The sequence below is a fragment of the Neofelis nebulosa genome, chromosome 7, assembly GCF_028018385.1.
Source record: "Neofelis nebulosa isolate mNeoNeb1 chromosome 7, mNeoNeb1.pri, whole genome shotgun sequence".
In the NCBI taxonomy this organism is placed as follows: domain Eukaryota; kingdom Metazoa; phylum Chordata; class Mammalia; order Carnivora; family Felidae; genus Neofelis; species Neofelis nebulosa.
Window position 1 is genome coordinate 41882369 of NC_080788.1, and position 19305 is coordinate 41901673.

A 19305-nucleotide genomic window follows, 5' to 3' on the forward strand; every position below is an offset into this window, starting at 1 on the left:
CTTTTCAAACACCAAAGACTCCTATTATTTTTTTGTAAAAAAACAAAAACAAAAACAAAAAAAAAACCAAGATGGTTTCGCAGCATGGTTCCCTCCACCACTTTTATTTTGACATTCTCTGTCTTTCCTCTTTATTGTCCCTATCCTGCTCAATTTATATTCCTCTCCCAGTAGTTTCTCTTTAGTGTGGTGACTGTGTCCTGGCAGGGAATTCTTGCTTGTCAACTTGAAGAGTTCACAAGAAGTAGATTACTGTAGCTTCTTTCAAACTTCTCATGGACTCTTTGTACTTACCTGCTGTGAGACCAGGCAAAACCCTTCCTACTTGCAACTGGTGTTCTTAGATTGGCTTACTGTTCTGTCCATTGAGTACCTAATTGGTTGTTTGAGGTTTTTCCTGTTCTGAGGTCTGTCGGATACTTTATCGCTTCCTCTTGCGCAGATGTCATTACCATGTAGTTTTTGTGCTGGATGGTGGTTCGTCTGCATCTGCTTATATTTTTGAAAGGAGTTACTGGAGGTACCCTTATCACCTAGTTTTATTGTGAATGTTAAGTGTGAACTTGAAGTTTGGCCTTGTAGCTGTTCTGTTCAGGGAGTTTAGAAAACTGTGTTGCTGCTGCTGTCATCTTCCTAGGTTCCTATCCCGCCCCTGTCTCTGTTTTGTTTTTTTTTTTAATGTTTATTTTTGAGAGAGAGAGAGAGAGAGAGAGAGAGAGAGAGAGAGACAGCATGAGTGGGGGAGGGGCTGAGAGAGAGGGAGCACAGAGCCTGATGTGGGGCTCGAACCCACGGACCGCGAGATCATGGCCTGACCCAAAGTTGGTCACTTAAATGAGCCACCCAGCCACCCCTCAGTTGTTTTTAAATACACATTTCTAAGCCCTATAAGTAAATTTTTTTATATCTCGCTCTTTTTGGGGGTTGTGGGGGGAGGAGAGCTGTGACTTTTTTATAAAACCTATTAATAGCAATAGATTTTTATATTAAAAATTCTAACACATGGGGTGCCTGGGTGGCTTAGTCAGTTAAGCATCTGACTCTTGATTTCAGCTCAGGTCATGATCTCACAGATTCACTGACAGTGTAGAGCCTGCTTGGGATTTTCTCTCTCCCTCTATCCCTGCCCCTCCCTCACTTGTGCTTTCTTTCCCTCCCCCCCCCCAAAAAAAAATTAAATAAATAAACTTAAAAAAAAATTCTAACACTCTTGACCCCACCATTCTCCATTTGTCTCCAGCAAAATTTCAGATTTTTATTAGGGACTGGCAGCCTTCACTTACCCATATTTTGTATGTCCTCAAAACTGTCCTTTTGTTCACTGGAAAATGTTTATTTAACACATATCATTCTCTTGTTTTGGATACTATTTAATGATTCTGACTAAAATTATTCTATCCCCTTCCATTTAATGGGCTTCTGAAGATTGACTTTTGAAGGTTTTCCTTCTCTTATTTTGTTAGAGCAAAAAACTACTAGACAGAACAATTGGCAACAGCTACAGTCAGAATTAATATACCTTTTAAAAGTAATTTCTTTGCCCGATGTGAGTTTCTAACTCATGACCCCGAGATCCAGAGTCGCATGCTCTAAAGACTGCCCCCAGAGTTAGTATTTTTATTGTATAGAATTCATATAAGCCGATTAAAAGTCCGTTAAGCTCTAACAAATAAATGGGCAGAAGTTAGTGGTAAACAAATAGATGAAAAAACTTTAGTTCTATTGATAATAATGAAATATGTAGTTAAAATAAGGCATCCTTCTTTATCCCACTTAAGTTTGCCAAAAAATTAGAATCATACATATTGGTATCGATTCAGTGAGACTGGTACTCTCATGAAGATGTATTCCGTGGTTAGGGCAACTGAAATGGCCACACTGGGTCCAATCCTTTTGGTGGGTTGTGGGGGGCGGCAGGTGAAGAAGTCTAGATTTTTAAAAAGCATTATGAATGACAGCAGACTTTACCATTGTATTCAACACAGATTGTAAATAAGCGATGATTTTTATTATACATAGAATATATTGCTGGTGATAAAATAATAGAGTAGCACCATTTTGGAAAGCAATTTGTTACCTAGTATATTTCAAGATTTGTAAGGTTGTTATCCTTTTGGGATATAGTAGCCCCATTTCTGAGGTTCTCTATTTAAGAAGTAATAAAAAAAATGTAGTAAAAACTACATTCCCTAAAATGTTCTATATAACAAAAAGAATCTAAATGTCCTGTTTAAAAGAAAGGGTTAAGGGGCACCTGGGTGGCTCAATCGGTTACACGTTCGAATTCGGCTCAGGTCATGATCTCACGGTCTGTGTGTTCGAGCCCCGTGTCGGACTCTGTGCTGACTGCTCAGCCTGGAGCCTGTTTCAGATTCTGTGTCTCCCTCTCTCTCTGACCCTCCCCGTTCATGCTCTGTCTCTGTTTGTCTCAAAAATAAATAAACGTTAAAAAAAATTTTTTTAAAGAAAGGGTTAAGTAAATTGTGTTTTTATGTTAGGTGGGAAATTATCAGTTCAATCATGAAGATTAGGTAGACATGGAAAATTTTGCATGACTTTTGTATCATTACTTTTATATATGCACTGTGATAACAATGTTAAAGAACACGTATATGCAAAAATCTGGGAAAACATACCTAAAATAGATAGCATTCATTGTTTTAAGGTGATAAGATTATCAATTGTGTTTTCTTTCTTGCCTTCTTTCTTTTTCTTTCTTTCTTTCTTTCTTTCTTTCTTTCTTTCTTTCTTTCTTTCTTTCTTTCTTTCTTTCTTTCTTAAGCTCTGTGTTCAACATGGGGTTTGAACTCACAACCCTGAGATCAAGAGTTGCATGCTCTACCAACTGAGCCAGCCACTTCTTTGTTTTTTAAGCTTTGATTTTCTGTAATGTGTGTACAATAATATAATTTTTAGCTAAAAAAGTCTTGATTGTGTGTCTCTTCCTCCACTTTTGCCACCTTTATTAGTATCTTTTCCAGGAGTGAGTAGTCTAACCATCTGTATTTAAAATTGGATGTGTTGTTCTTAAGTTATTTGAGCAGTTGAGAGTTTTAGAAGAAAGTAAACAGTAATTTCAGGTGACAGTTATAAAAATGTTTCCATTAAAAATATCTTGCCTATTTATTGCATGTTTTTAATTTTAATAGGTTTGCAGAATGGCTTCTGATTACTCAAGAACGTGTGCTAGCCCAGATAGCATTCAGACTGGTGACACTCCCATTGTCTCAGAAACCTGTGAGGTCTATGTTTGGGGGAGCAATAGCAGCCATCAGTTGGTGGAAGGCACACAGGAGAAAATACTACAGCCCAAACTGGCTCCCAGTTTCTCTGATGCTCAAACTGTGAGTTCTCTGCATACTTTACAGATTGGTAGATGACAGGGTTCTCTTTAAATAGTGTCCAGGGCTTTTTTTAAGTGGATGAAGATTCTTGTTTCTTATCTATATCATTTCTACACTGTATTACATCACTTTTTTCATTTTACTAGAAAAAAACTTTTAGTCCATTTCCCTAACTTTGTTTCTAAGTTTCAAAAAATTAAATTGGGAGCTGGATTTTTAAAAAGAATTATGAATGACAACAGACTTACCATTATATTCAATGCAAATAATAAATAGGACTAAATAAAAACTGGAATTTTCCCTTTGCCAAATCAGCATTTTATTTTCTTATTATCACTTTTTTTCATTTGTAGCTACCTTTAAGCTAAGCTAGAACCTTCCATTTTATTATTATTTTCATTAAAATTTATGTGTTTTTTTTTTGAATGAGTGTAAAATACTGTGTATGGTCTTTCACCATAATGGACTCTAAGGGATTTATAGGATAATTTTATTTCTTGCCCTTTACCCAGCCTTTATAAGATGAGGCTAAAACATTTTACTGTGTTGTTTTAGTGAACCATGACTGGGTAGATACCCTGAAAAGATAACATACACATTAATTTGAGCTCAACAATAAAGTCAACATAAAAAGGCCATTAATAGTTTTCTTAATTTTCTGTTTAATCTCTCTGGAGATTCATGTCAAGTTCTGATTTTAAAGACTTCTTTGAACTTCTTTGATAAAACTAACGTCAAATATTATACTTTGATTCTCACATTTTAATTTATTATTCTCTTTGTTTGCTTATAGATTGAAGCTGGGCAATACTGCACTTTTGTTATTTCTACGGATGGCTCTGTCAGAGCTTGTGGTAAAGGCAGCTATGGAAGACTGGGCCTTGGAGATTCTAATAATCAGTCCACTTTAAAGAAGTTAACATTTGAACCTCACAGGTCCATTAAAAAGGTTTCATCTTCTAAAGGATCTGATGGTCACACTTTAGCTTTTACAACAGAAGGGGAAGTCTTCAGTTGGGGAGATGGTGATTATGGGAAACTGGGACATGGAAATAGTTCAACACAGAAATATCCCAAGCTTATTCAGGGCCCTCTGCAGGGAAAGGTATGTGCTTTCTTTTTGTATTTAAAAATAATTAGATGCACTGTGCTATAAGGATGGTATTTTTCAGATTTTGATGTATTCTTTCCGAAGTGGTACTCCACCCGCAAATCCTTTGGCTTATCTTTTGTATGTTTGCTTTATGGTTTACAAAACACTTTCACACACAGTATTTAATTTTAATTCTCACAACAACTTTGTTAAGGTAGTTATTATTCTCATTTCACATGAGGAAACTGAGAATCCTCCATTCAGCAAATATTTGTTTAGTACCTTACAAGAGCCAGGCAGTGTTTTAGGTAGTTGACATAACAGCAGTGAACAAAACAGACAAGATCCTTGCTCTCATGGAGCTTTAATCTGTGGATAGAGATAAAAAATAAGTAAGCACATAAAATAATTTCAAATAATAGTAGGGAAAAAAATGAGTAATGTAGTAGATACTAACTTGGGTGGGGTGTGATATTAGATAATGAGGTCGTAAGGTTAGAGGAGGTGGCATTTTAATAGAAACCTAAATGAGGCTTTTAGAGTGGTTAACTAACTTGCCTAAGGTCACACACGAATAATTAGCACCGTTACAAACTGAACTTAGATCTCCTCTTCTTTTTTTTTTTTTTTTAATGTTTACTTACTTTTGAGATAGCGTGGGAGCAAGCTAGTGGGAGAGGGGTAGAGAGAGGGGAGACAAAGAATCTGTGCTATCAGCACAGACTGTGAGGTCATGACCTGAGCCGAGGTCAGATGTTTAACTGACTGAGCCGCCCAGGCACCCCTAGACCTCCTCTTCTTATTTCTGTTTTACCTTTCCTTAAAGGTATTTTCCTTCAAGGTATTCCTTAAAGGTATTTTCCTAAACTTATATGCAATTATATGGATTCCTCCATTTTAAGATTGCATTCTTTCCACAAAAGTTTTTTTTGATATAAAATCCTTTTAAAGTTTCAATTTTTATTTTATACCAGAATTACAAGTGGGCACTTTTACTTCATAGGAGATTGTCTGACAAGGTTGGCTATCAAATGAATTTTACTTTATTATAACTTTCAGTATTTTAACTTAGACATCAGCCCCAAAGCAATGAGCCTTGGAATGTTCTACTTGACAACATAATGGGATACTTGATAAGATATTGAATGTGGAGCTCTAAGATTTTCAGACAAATACTACTTGAAGTTGCGTTTTTCTGGTCTTTCCAGCACCTTCTTTCTTCCTTAATTCTAATGCTGTAAAAATTTTTTTACTTCTATTCCTTTTAATGTCCCATTTTGCAGTGGAAACATTGCCAATTAAATATAACTTAGTATGGACATCATAAAGGAAAAATGTTCCAAAAAGTAAATTACTTTTACAGATAAAAATTTCAAAAGTTTCAGCATATTGTCTAGAATATATTAGGTGCTCAGTATTTTTAATTGAATCTAAACTTTAAATTTTCTAAAGTGAGTTCAAATTTTTGAATATTGAAAAGATGCAGAATAATTAGTATATTTTTTCTGTTAAATTACTATTTGATTAGTGTTAAAAGGTATGATAGTGATCCCCCAATTATGTTGCTTATAATCTTATTCCCCTGATTCTACTCATCAACTATATAGCTAATTGAGGGTAAAGAGATAGTGTTAGGAGTTTAATTAATGTAAGCTTATATACTGCCTAGATCTTTCTGCATTGGTAATAGTCACTGTGTTTTTGAGTTATCCCTATTATGTAATGAATTTTTCTTGATTAGCCAGGATTGGAGGTTTTATGTTAACATTATATTTAAAATTTTTTCATTGTACATGAGCATTCAGCCCCAGCCAACTCTTTGAGTAAAAACTTGGTTGGTGTGATATCATATCCTTGCAAGTGATTAGATTAATATATTCAGGGCTCCTGCTAGCCTTTACAGTGCCTTTGCATGAATTAAGGAAAGTTACCTTCTCTGAGTGGAAGCCACGTTTCATGGGCTGGGAAACAGAGCAGAGGCTATATTTCACCACTTTCTTGACCCCAGGTACTTTTGTCCTGAGCACAGCCTCTACAGCTGTACATGGCAACTTCTGGATAAGTTGTGAATATCAGTATCTCTGAAGTCTCTGTGCATAAGATCAAATATGAACTATATATTTTAGCATATTCATGTTCTTCATCTTGGCGTGCTTTGTGTGCTGTGTAGGTAGTTGTTTGTGTGTCTGCTGGATACAGACATAGTGCTGCTGTCACAGAGGATGGTGAATTATACACATGGGGTGAAGGAGACTTTGGAAGATTAGGTAAGATTTTTTTAAATTGCAGTTACTCTCGCAGAAAAATAGAAATGATGGTTCCTAAGAAGTAGTGAGACTAGATTTAATAGGCAAAAAAATTGTTATTTATTTTGTTAGTTTTAGCTCAGAGGAAGATAGTTTTTATATAGTGAATACCTGGATTCTAGTGCTGAAATTTAAGCTGTAATTAAATCCACCAGGCATTTACTGCGTACCTATAGTGAGCAGACACTGAAGGATTAAGGGGTAAGACACTTTCAGGGGTAAGAAAGATACCATCATGATCCTGAAGTGTGTAATCTAGTTAGTAGTGAAAACTAGTTGACATGAGCATGATCCTAGATAACGTTAGACAAGTGTTGGGAGAGGAGCACATATAGCATATTCTAATTATTCACTGAAGGGACTGGGTCTCTCAGTGTGAGAGCAGCCTAGAAGATGAGATGAGAAGATACTAGAAATGATTCTTTCTTATTTAATTTTGCTTTGAAAATACCTCATTTCTGTCATTAACTTAAAATGTTTATTCTACCTGTGAAGTAATGGCCTAAAGAAAAAGAGTTAACAACATTATTTCTTTGTTGTATATGTTTTATCCAAGGTCATGGTGACAGTAATAGCCGTAACATTCCAACATTAGTGAAAGACATTAGCAACGTAGGAGAGGTTTCTTGTGGCAGTTCACATACTATTGCTTTGTCTAAAGATGGGAGAACTGTATGGTCTTTTGGAGGAGGAGACAATGGTATGTAAAAATTTATTTATTGATAACTTTGGGCTTGTTTTCTTGAGATTTCAAAAAAATTTACTTTTCTGTTGTACATGCCTATTGTAGAAAAACTCAGTATTAAGATGAGCAGAAATTTAAATTTAAATGAACTGTTTCAAGAAATGTTGCTATAGCTGTTAAAACTTTCATAGATGGACCTCTAAATGATATATATTTAAATATGTACATATATTTCCATATGGATGTCTTTTTTGAAAACCAAAGCAGACTCATATATACCTTAGCTATTTTATAACCTGTTGGTTTTTATCTAACAGTATTTTTTAAAAATGTTTATTTATTTTTGAGAGAGAGACAGGGTGTAAGCGGAGGAGGGGCAGAGAGAGGGAGACACAGAATCTGAAGCTGTCAGCAGAGAGTCTGATGCAGGGCTTGAATTCACAAACCGTGAGATCATGACCTGAGCTGAAGTCAGATGCTTAACCGACTAAGCCACCCAGGTGCCCCAAAATAGCTCAATGTATTCTTGTGATTGTAACACAACTTAAAAAAAAAAAATCAGTTTATTATTGTTGAGTATCTGGGTGGTTTCCAAATATTTTCCTGGATCAAAACTACACAACAGTAACTAAATCTTTGTCCACTTTTTCACAACTACCAGCAGTGTGAGATTGCTTATTTCCCCATATCTTTCAACAACAAACCATGGGGCATTAAGATTATTTAAAAAATAATTTCAGTAGTGAAAATGGTATCATTTAATTAGTATTTCCTTGATTCTTAGGTTGAATTTGTTGTTGGCCATTTGTTTTTCTTCTTTAGTGATTTGCCAAGTCTTATATTTCAGTAATTATTGGATCTGTTCAAAAATTAATAATAGATACATACACAATCTTGTGTAGAATGTATTTATTACATCAGCAAATTTGAAGTTAGAAATATGACCATCATAGTGGAGAAAGACAAAGTTTTCCATGTCTCTCAAAGTTGTTTTAATTACTTGAAATTAAGATTCAGAAGCCTGTTGATTGTTGGTTTCTATCTTGTAACAAAAACATTCATTTGTTCACATATTCTGCTGTCAGAAACTTAAGAGTTTTGCACATCTGTCAGGTACATGATGGAAAGATGAGCAATATTTGTCAAAATAAATACTTAGGTAAAGAATAGAGGTTCTTTAAAACAAGTAAATTTTTTAATTTGAATGTGTGTGTGTGTGTTTTTTTTTTAAATAGGCAAACTTGGCCATGGCGATACTAACAGAGTGTATAAGCCTAAAGTTGTTGAAGCTTTACAAGGAATGTTCATTCGCAAAGTTTGTGCTGGGAGCCAGTCTTCACTTGCTTTAACATCAACAGGGCAGGTAGGACTAAGGGATGAGCATAAAAAGCTTAAATTATTTCAGAGGAGTAAGTAACTAAAAAGTAATAATCATAATTAAACTTTAAAGTTAAAAAATACATTTTAAAGGCAGTCTACTGAAATGAAGTATTTTCTCCTGTTTGAAGAGGTGGAATATTTGCAAAGGAATCAGATTTTCTCACCTGTCCTGTATGATCCAGATAAACCTGCCCTCAGCCTCCTGTTCTTTGTATAAAACCTTTTTAGCACTCAGCACCCCTTAAACGTTTTCCTAAAAATTATGGTTAATGGGAGAAAGTGCAAATAGATCTTGTTGGAACCAGTGATAGGAACTAAGAAGGCAAGAAGGTGATCAGTAGAGAGGGCAAGGAGAAATTTCCAAGTGGAAAATAATCTGAGGGGATAGGTATTTGTAAGAAAGGGTGTGTCAGGCTTAAGGTGGTCAGAGCTTTAGAATACCTTTATATAAACTTTTGAACTTCTGTATGCATATTTTGATTTCTCTTTTTGTTGGTGTTAGAGAGGGTCCAGGTATGGTGATAGATTGATGATAATTTCCTTCTTATTCCATCAGCAGTGACAGTGAAAAAGTGAGCTGACCACTCATTTTCTCTCATGTCAGAATCCATTATGTGCCAGGTAGTGGTATAAAAATGTTTTGTGACTAATTCACAAGACAGATGAATAGCAAAGTTGAAATTAGCATATAGTTTAATTATTTTTTGAGGGTCTAGAATGCCTGTGTCCTAAAAAATTGAACTATTCATTACCCTGTATTTCATTACATTAGTCATTTGTTACAATGCTGGATGCTGCCTTAAAATCTGAAATTTCTCTTGCACATCTTTGTCACTACGGGTTTTGTGGTAAGAATCTGTGAATTGAAGACAGCAGATGCTCACTTGTTTGATGTATAGCCATAGTCAAATCACAGACCTCCCTGGATCATCATGTGGTTCTTTTGTATGAAACGATTAATGATTTCCATTTTGCTTACAAATGATCAGATAAGGTAATTATGTTTATTGAAAGTTTGTATAAATTATCAAGTACTATTCAGCTATTAGTTGATAATACATTTTATTACCTTGAAATCCAAAGGAACTTGTAAGTTAGTTGTGAGATAGAATAGTTGTATCATGAATACACGAAGTTATGTGAAATCAAATATATATACTTAGGAAAAAATAAAATAAGAGAGAAATACTTTTAAATGGCAAGGATACTTCTGTTTACTGTTACAGTTGCTAAGCATAAGGTGATATCTGCTTTTCCCTCAGTCCTCTTAGGCCACTTCACTGCTGACTTCCCATCGTATTAAGTGTGATTCTTATGTTGAAAAATACAGTATGTATTTTTTAGACAACAGAGTCCCTAAATACAGGCCAAGTGTTTCTTTATCTGGTGTTCAGCCAAAGTAACTTGGCAAGAGCAAACTCTAGCTATATGTGTCTTATTGATAGTACTGTATTGTACTTGAGTGATTTAGGAGATTTAGAATGACTTTGACTACATATTTTTTCATCTTACTTGTGTTTAGTTCTTAACCCCTCCGAAGATATACCTTTAATTGTACTGGAATTTTGTTCTTTCTAGCTTTGTCTTAAGTAGTTTTCTAGCAACTGGTACAAGTATTTGCTGCTCATTTTTTGTTTAAGATGTTTAATCTCTCAGTAGTCTTTACTAAAAGAATTGCAAGACAAAAAAAGTCCCAAACCTGGTGGCGTAAGGGTTAAAGTCTCTACGACATTACCACAACCGTTAAAGTCTCTACGACATTACCACAACCCACCCCACCGAAGGGAAAAGAAGGTCATTTAGTTTGCTAATTGTTTTGATTTGGGGTTGTCAAACTGGCAGTCATTCACCCTTTTATCTTCCTTGTCACCTCACCTTTCCCCCAAGCTTCTTAAATCAGTCAGTGGTTGTTGTAGTAATTAGCCAAAAAAAAAAAAAAAAAAAAAAAAAAAAATGCAGATGTTCAAAGAGAACTGTGTGGACTCCTGCTTCATATGGCCATCTTTGTAAGTGATCATTAAAATTCTTGTAACAATGAGGTGTGGTGGTTTTTAACTAAATTATAAACATCAGTCTTGTGATTTATATCATTCATTTTATATGTTTATACCTTGGTCTAGTCAACCAAGAAATATTTGTTGAGACCTGCAGAGTGAGAAACATATGAAGAAGTTAAGATAGCAACAGTACTTCTAAGCTAAGATTCTTCTAAGATCCTTCCATTTTTTCTGTGACCAGTTATTTTTCTTTTCAGTTTGGCTGCTTGTCTGCGTATATAGTAAACACTTAAAAACAGCACAACAAGTAACTGAAAATCCTTAACAAGTCAGTAAATATTATTTTTAACAACAGAAAGTTATTATTTAGTATCAAACCACACTCTTGTTTAATAGATGATATTTATTTTTAAACAGTGTAAGTCTTTGACCTAGTAACACAGGATGTAACATGTAGTGCTGTTCTGTTTGTTTCAGGTCTATGCTTGGGGCTGTGGAGCTTGTCTGGGTTGTGGTTCTTCAGAAGCTACTGCTTTGAGACCCAAGCTTATTGAAGAACTGGCTGCCACAAGAATAGTTGATATTTCTATTGGAGACAGTCATTGTTTGGCTCTTTCTCACGGTAATGTTACTTGTTTTTAAAAGAAATAGTATTAACTATTACCTTCTATAAATGTATTACATTTAAATTTGGCTTTTCTTGTGTTCTCCATTTTGTTTTTAGATAATGAAGTTTATGCCTGGGGCAATAATTCAATGGGGCAGTGTGGCCAAGGAAATTCCACAGGTCCTATTACTAAACCAAAGAAAGTGAGTGGCTTAGATGGCATAGCTATTCAGCAGATTTCTGCTGGAACATCACATAGTCTGGCATGGACTGCTCTTCCTAGGGATAGGTAAGAATGCCCACGTTTAAAAATGCTTGTGTTCTAATAACGACAGAAACACCAGTAAAAGCAAAAATAATTACACTCTGTTCATAAAAAAGACCTTCTGAACATTTCTAGTATTGGTATTTTTACTATCAAAGCAGTGACATCTAGAGTTCTTTTGATTTGAATGTTGAGGTTAGATCTGTAAGCAAGAAGTTTATACCCTGTATTTAAGATATTTTCTTAATTTAAGTGTCTTCTAAACATTTTGAATTCCTTCTCTGTCTCTAGATAATGATTTTAAAAATTAAATGCGTATTAAGAGGAAGTTACATTAAAATAATTTAAATTAGAACTAGGCTTTATTCAACAGTTGATTAGCCTCAGTGGCCTTTATGTGGTTGGTTTTTGAAAAGAAATTGGCTGTACTTCTAAATAAAAGAAGTTACTTTTGTAGGAATTTAGCTTTTTCCTGAAGTGGTAACAGTATCTTATTAGATAATCAGGTAGGTGAGTTTTAGACAGTATTAGTGTGAATTTTAAGGAATTTTAGGATTGTTTGAGATACATATTTTCTTATGCATGTGGGCTAATTTAAACTTGACATGTATTATATTTTCATTCTAGACCTTTGATTCAGATGGGTTTATTAGGACATTCTAACCAATTAAAAACATTTATAGATATTTACCTTCCAAAACAAAAGCTAAAGATATAATAAATTGATTATAAATAATTTTCTATTAACATTAAATTTGCAACTTTCCACTTCATATGTAGATAATTGGTTCTCAAGATCCTGACAATGTTCACAAGAGTCATTAGGTGTTGTTGTTTTAATAGATTTCAGTTTATCATTATATAGAGTCAGGCTGTTTTTCTTAATATGAAATATACATTGTATAGACCCTTAGAACTAGAAGCCTATAGTAGGTCATGTGACTCAGCCCTCTGCCTTTAAGTGAGTGAATATCCAACCTTCCAAAGCAGTTTGTGGTTATATGTTTTCTTCTTGAAGAACTCTAGGGATGGCAAGTGCTTGGTTTTCCTTGGTTGCTAAAATGAAGGGTTTTAACTTTCATATTCAAGAAGATCTTCTGTGTATCTTATTGAAATCTTTCAGCTTTAGTAATGGTTTAAATTTTGTTTTTGATCATGTGTGAAAATTCCCCTGTCAAGTCTGTTACATGATTTTCTTCTTCCTTCTAGACAAGTTGTTGCGTGGCACCGACCTTATTGTGTAGATCTTGAAGAGAGTACCTTCTCACACCTGCGTTCTTTTCTTGAGAGATACTGTGATAAAATAAACAGTGAGATTCCCCCACTCCCTTTCCCTTCATCAAGGTATGTTATATATATGTATATAAGGGGTGTGTGTGTGTGTGTGTGTGTGTGTGTGTTTGCCCATGTGCGTGCACACGCCTACGCCTGTTACTCATTTTGAGTTTTGACTTATTGTTCTTTTTGTCCTATTTTGCCCTCATTTATATTAAACTCCTTTAAAATCTAAAAAAGAGCTAAACTTCAGGTACTTACTGATAATAACCTTTAAGAAAAATTACCCATAATTTCACGAATCATGTTTTAAAAATCACTATTGCTCATAATTTGACAAAATTTTTAAAGAGAAAAAAAATGTTACCCAAACTGGGTAGAACATGTTCTTTTGTAGATCAGAAGTTCATAGTAGTTTGTTTGGTTTCAGGGAACACCACAGTTTCCTCAAGCTGTGCCTGAAGCTGCTTTCAAATCACCTTGCTCTTGCGCTTGCGGGAGGGGTGGCTACCAGCATTCTTGGGAGACAGGCAGGTCCACTTCGAAATTTGCTCTTCAGACTGATGGATTCAACTGTCCCAGATGAAATTCAAGAGGTAAGCATATAGGACTTGGAATCTGTATCTCCAGACACATCTTTCCCTGAACTTGTTGCTCATAAATTCAGTCATATATTGGAAAAATTCAGTTGGATATTCTTTCCCTTACTCCTATTTTCTTGGTGGGAGTAAATGTTTTTGGTTAACTCATCCTTTAGACAAAAGTCAGATATTATCTTTGGGAAACGTTTCATTCCCTGCTCTCCTGCCAGGTTAGGTTTCTCCTGTATATGTTTTCATTGCATCACAATGTTTTGGAATTGTCTGTTCACATACAGCTCCTTTTCTATCAGAGGATGAATTTCTGAGGGCAAGGACCCAGTTTTATTTTTTTATTATGGTGGAATACATACAACTTAAACTTTACTCTCTTAACCATTTATTTTTTTATTTGAAAGAGAAGGAGCATGTGAGTGGGGGAAAGGGGCGGAGGTAGGGGAGGGGGAGAAAGGGAGAGTGAGAGAGATTGAATCCTAAGTAGGTTCTCCGCTCAGCTCAGAGTCCAATGTGGAGCTTGATCCCATGACCCTGAGAAACATGACCTGAGCCCAATCAAGAGTCAGATGCTTAACCTACTGAGCCACCCTAGTGCTCATAAGCCATTTTTCAGTATATAGTTCAGTGGTGTTAAATACATTCGCAATATACAACCATCATCATCATTCATTTTTGTAATTCTTTTCATCTTATAAAATTGAAATTCTACACCCACCAAGCAATAAATCTTCATTCCACCCTCTCTCCAGCTTCTGGCAACCACCATTCTACTTTCTTTCTCTTTGATTTTTGACACTCTAAATATATCATGTAAGTGGAATATATCATTTACTCTTTGTCTTTTTGTGACTGCTTATTTCACTTAGTGTAATGTCCTCAGAGTTCATCCATGTTGTAGCCTGTGTCAGAATTTCCTTCCTTTCTAAGGCTTAATAATCTTTTGTACGTAAATATCATATTTTGCTTATCAACTCATCCATCATCTTTATGACCTTGGATTAGCCAATAGTTTCCTAGATATGACACTGAAAGTACAAGCAACCAAAAAAAAAAAAAAGAGAGAAGTTGGACTTCATCAAAATGAAAAACATTTATGCCTCAAAGGAATATTATCAAGAAAACAGACATACAACTCATAGAATGGGAGAAATATTTGTAAATCATATGTCTGATAATACTCTAGTTTCCAGAACATATAAAGGATCCTTACAACTCAACAATAAAAAGGATGAATAACACAACTTTTTAAAAAAAATTTTTTTAGTAACCCAACTTTAAAAATGAGCAAAGAATCTTGAGTAGACACATCTTCAGAGAAAATATGCATATAGCCAATAAGCACATGAAAAAAAAATGCTCACCAGTGTTAGTGATTAGGGGAATGCAAATCAAAATCACAATGAAATACTGCTTCAAACCCACTCAGTGGCTACAATCAGAAAGACTGACAATAGCAAGTAAGTATTGGTGAGGATGTGGAGAAATTGAAACTCTCTTAATTGCTGGTGGAAATGTAAATTGGGACAGCTGCTTTCGGAAGATAGTTCCTTAAATAGACATTAAATTACCATATAATGTAGCATTTCCACATCTAGGTCTATACCCAAAAGAATTTTCACTCAAATCTTTTACAGGAATGTTCATAGCAATATTACTCATAATAACCAAAAAGTAGGAATAAACAAATGTCTGTCAACTCATGAATGGATGAGCTAAATGTGGTATGTCCATAGAGGATAATATTATTCAGCCATAAAAAAGAAAGAGGTACTGATACATGCTACAACATGACTGAACTTTGTGAACATTGTGCTAAGTGAAAGAAGCCAGTCACAAAAGGCCACATATTACATGATTCCATAAATATGAAATGTACAGAGTAGGCAAATCCGTAGAGAAAGAAAGTAAATCAGTTGGTTGTTAGGTGTTTGGGGGAGGGAGAGATGGGGAGTGACTGCTAACAGACACAGAATTTCTTTTGGGGGTGATGAAAATGTCCTAAAATTAGAAGAGGGGTGATGGTTGTACAACTCTGTGAATATACTAAAAACCACCGAATTTTATACTGAAAAAAGGTGAATTTTATGACATGTGAATTAGATGTCAATTAAAAAAAAAAAAGCAAAAAAGATAACCGATTTTTCAACTTGAGAGACATATCCCTGGCATGCAGGTAGAAGAAATACTAACCTGGTGGTGAATGGGAACTTTGAGTTTTTAATATTTATCAGAAATGAGGTAGTGTAGTATTTTTAAAAGGTCAAAAATCACTGGAATAAAATAAAGTGAACGTTAAAAAATTATCTTTAAAATCGTTTATTTATTCCTTGAATGTCCTTGATATCTACTCTGTTAGGAGAGTCCTTAGGAGATGAATTGTCTCAGAATGTGTACGGGCCTGTTTCTGTTCCTTATCTCTGAAACTTCTAGTAACTTAATCCATTTGTAGCAATAATCACTGTTGCTGCTCTTTTTTGTTTCTTTTTAAATGCTTTATTTTGAGCCATTTGTTGACTTCAGGAAAAGTTGCATAAAATATGGTTTTCTCACTTAGCTTCATGCTAATACCATACATAACCACAATACAATTATCAAAACCAAGAAAATAACATTGGTTTAATACTATTCATTACCCTAAACAGCTTATTAGAAATTTTATCATTTTCCCACCAATGACCTTATTCTTTTGCAGGAATCACATTCAGTATCCCATATTAGAGTTGATGTTTCTCCTTAGTCTTCTGCACTGTTTTTTTCCTCATTTTTTCCTTGTCTTTCATGACCTAGACAATTTTTGAATATTGGTCAGTTATTTTATTGAATATCTATCTCTTATGTTTTCTTATGATTGGACTGAGGTTATACATTTTTGACAAGAATGCCACAGAAATGATGATGTGTCCTTAGTACATCGCATCATGGGGTTCATGGTACTGATATATCTTACTACTGGAGATTTTGACCTTGGTCAGTTGGTTAGGGCGTTGTCTGCTGGGTTTCTATATCCGTCAGTAGCTTCTGAGAGAGGGTAGATAGATAAAATATTCTTTGAAAATGTCCTCAAAATGAAGTAGTTTGTGAGTTGAATATTTTCACGAATAGTTGAGAGTGTAGTATTCTGATCTAAATCATTTTCCTGTAAGAATTCATTCTCTTGTAGAAGTCATTGTCTTCTAGTTTTTAGTGTTATTGTTCAGATAACAAATGCATTCAAATTTTTATCCTTTGTATAGAAATCTGTTTTCTCTATGGGTTTTATAGCAAATTCTGTTTGTCCTTTGTGTTCTCACGTTTCAGTTGATGTGGATCGGTTTATACTTGGGTGGGCCTTTTTAATTTTAAAACTCATCGCCTTCAGTTTTAAGAAATTATCTTGAAGTGTATTGTGTATTGATTTCCTCTTCATTGTTTTCTGTCTCTCTGGAACCCCTTATTATTTAGGTTACTAGACATCCTGGACAAGTCCTCATAATTTTTCTTTGGTTTTCTTTCCTGTTTTCCATTTTTTCCCCTCTACTTTATGAGGAATTTAATTTTATATTCTAACTCTTCTAGTCAGGTTTTTTAAATTTCTTCTTTTGTATTTTAAATTTATAAGAGCCCTTAATCTTCAAGTGTTTATTTTTTCTTGTCCAACACCCTCATTTTACTGTTAAAGAAGCTATAGCCCTGAGAAATTATGAGGCCTAAGATAATGTAGCTATTCTTTTTTAAAAAAAAATTTTTTTTTTAACCTTTATTTTTGAGACAGAGAGAGAAAGAGCATGAACGGGGGAGGGTCAGAGAGAGGGAGACACAGAATCTGAAACAGGCTCCAGGCTCTGAGCTGTCAGCACAGAGCCCGACACGGGGCTCGAACTCATGGACCACAAGATCACGACCTGAGCTGAAGTCGGACGCTTAACCGACTGAACCATCCAGGCGCCCCTGTAGCTAGTCTTTATAGCTACCTGAACATTTGTTGGGTTAAGTTCTCATTTTAAAATTCTTAACCTCAGGGCGCCTGGGTGGCTCAGTCAATTAAGCATCCAACTTTAGCTCAAGTTATGATCTCACAGCTCACGGGTTCGAGCCTTGAGTCAGGCTCTGTGCTGACAGCTCAGAGCCTGGAGCCTACTTTGGATTCTGTCTCCCTCTCTCTGCCTCTCTCCCACTCACATGTGCATGTGTTTTCCTTCTCTCTCTCTCTCTCTTTCAAAATAAACAAACATTAAGAAAAAATTAAAAAAAAAATTCTTAACCTAAATGGCTAATCCTCAGGGAGACCTTCCATGAGCCCATAGGCCATGTTAAGTACGTGTGTGTGTGATTCAAGTTTGTACTTTCCCTATGTGACTCCTTTCACACTTGTAAAAACTTGCTCAGGATGTCTTTCCCATTAGACTGTATGCTTATGAAAGCAAGGCTTTTGTCTGTCTTGTTCACTTGTGTCTACAGCACTTTGCAAAGAGCCTTACCAGGACCTGAACTAAAAAGTCAATACTAAATATTTGTTGGATGATGATTAGCTCTTAGTGGCAAATTCAAAATATGTATCCTAGTTTACTTAAAGACCTCTAAAGGACTTGCATGCTTTCTTTTTTCATGTCACTTTTTCAGACTTCTGTGATCTACTTTCTTTAGACTTTTGTGATCCTAATAATCAGTGCATTTTGTTTTTCATGTATTTCTTTTAAAAAGATAAGGACTAGGTCAATAAATACACTTTTCTTTTTTGATACTAGGTGGTAATTGAAACTCTGTCAGTGGGAGCAACCATGCTATTACCGCCATTACGAGAACGTATGGAGTTACTTCATTCTCTTTTGCCCCAAGGACCTGATAGATGGGAAAGCTTATCTAAAGGACAGGTGAGCCTTTACACTGTATCTGAGTAAACCAGTAATATCACACACACAAAAATAGAGGGAAATAAAGCTAATCACTTGCCATGTGTTCATGGAATAATTCTTGATGGGTCTAGTAAATCCTAATATTTAATGTTTTCTGCTGGAAGAGTTCCCAGAATTCTAATGAAGGTAAAGCAAATGATAATTTATTAAATGATTTGGGGCTAGTTATTAAAATTTCAAAATTTGTTACTTATATTGTCAAGCCAGAGACATTTTATAATGTGTTGAGTTGAAATCAAGGTCATGTGCTACTGTTGGTTCCATGCCCAGAATGTTATGTGAAATTGCTTATATAAAAACTAAAAGATGACTGTGAAAATATATTTGAGGATATAAATATGCTTATTTCCATTTTTAATATTACATTATTAATATTATATACATTAAAATAAGTACATTTTGCTCAACTCAAGTAGAACAATCAATTGTAGAGTTGTAGATTTCAGGGAAAAAGTGGTTCTTACTGGCAATATAATCCACCGATGACTCCAGTGAGTATTTTTTACTAGTTTAGATTTCAGTTGATTCATTTGAAATATTAGAATAAATAGTTACATTGATAATTCTGTAGAACAATGTGTAGTATAATTTATCTGGTAACATTTCCTATTCTTAAAGTGCTAACTAAAATCATTATGCAGAGAATATCATTTTGCTTAAAGTTTGGGTATTATGTATTATTGTAAAAAGGAATAAAATATTATTAGTTACATTTTTAAAATTGTATTAATGGGATAGCTTTTCTTTTTTAAAATTTTTTTAAGTTTTATTTTATTTTTGAATAAGAGAGTATGAGTAGGGAAGGGGCAGGGAGAAAGAGAGGGGATCCCAAGTATGCTCAATACTGCCAGAACAGAACCCGAAC

The 19305-nt window shown here is 34.7% G+C and overlaps 1 protein-coding gene across 11 annotated transcripts in view; it reads left to right on the forward strand.

Annotated features, from left to right (window-relative positions):
* The window catches only part of HERC1 (HECT and RLD domain containing E3 ubiquitin protein ligase family member 1), a 186991-nt gene that overhangs the window by 52708 nt on the left and 114978 nt on the right, over window positions 1-19305 (forward strand). For all 11 annotated transcript variants that reach the window (XM_058737453.1, XM_058737452.1, XM_058737460.1 and 8 more), the window contains 10 exons: window positions 3150-3344; window positions 4138-4449; window positions 6608-6704; window positions 7300-7443; window positions 8664-8791; window positions 11283-11427; window positions 11530-11701; window positions 12887-13021; window positions 13383-13548; window positions 18273-18398. In XM_058737453.1, the coding sequence (XP_058593436.1) occupies window positions 3150-3344; window positions 4138-4449; window positions 6608-6704; window positions 7300-7443; window positions 8664-8791; window positions 11283-11427; window positions 11530-11701; window positions 12887-13021; window positions 13383-13548; window positions 18273-18398 (1620 nt within the window). The remainder of the gene's footprint in view (window positions 1-3149; window positions 3345-4137; window positions 4450-6607; window positions 6705-7299; window positions 7444-8663; window positions 8792-11282; window positions 11428-11529; window positions 11702-12886; window positions 13022-13382; window positions 13549-18272; window positions 18399-19305) is intronic.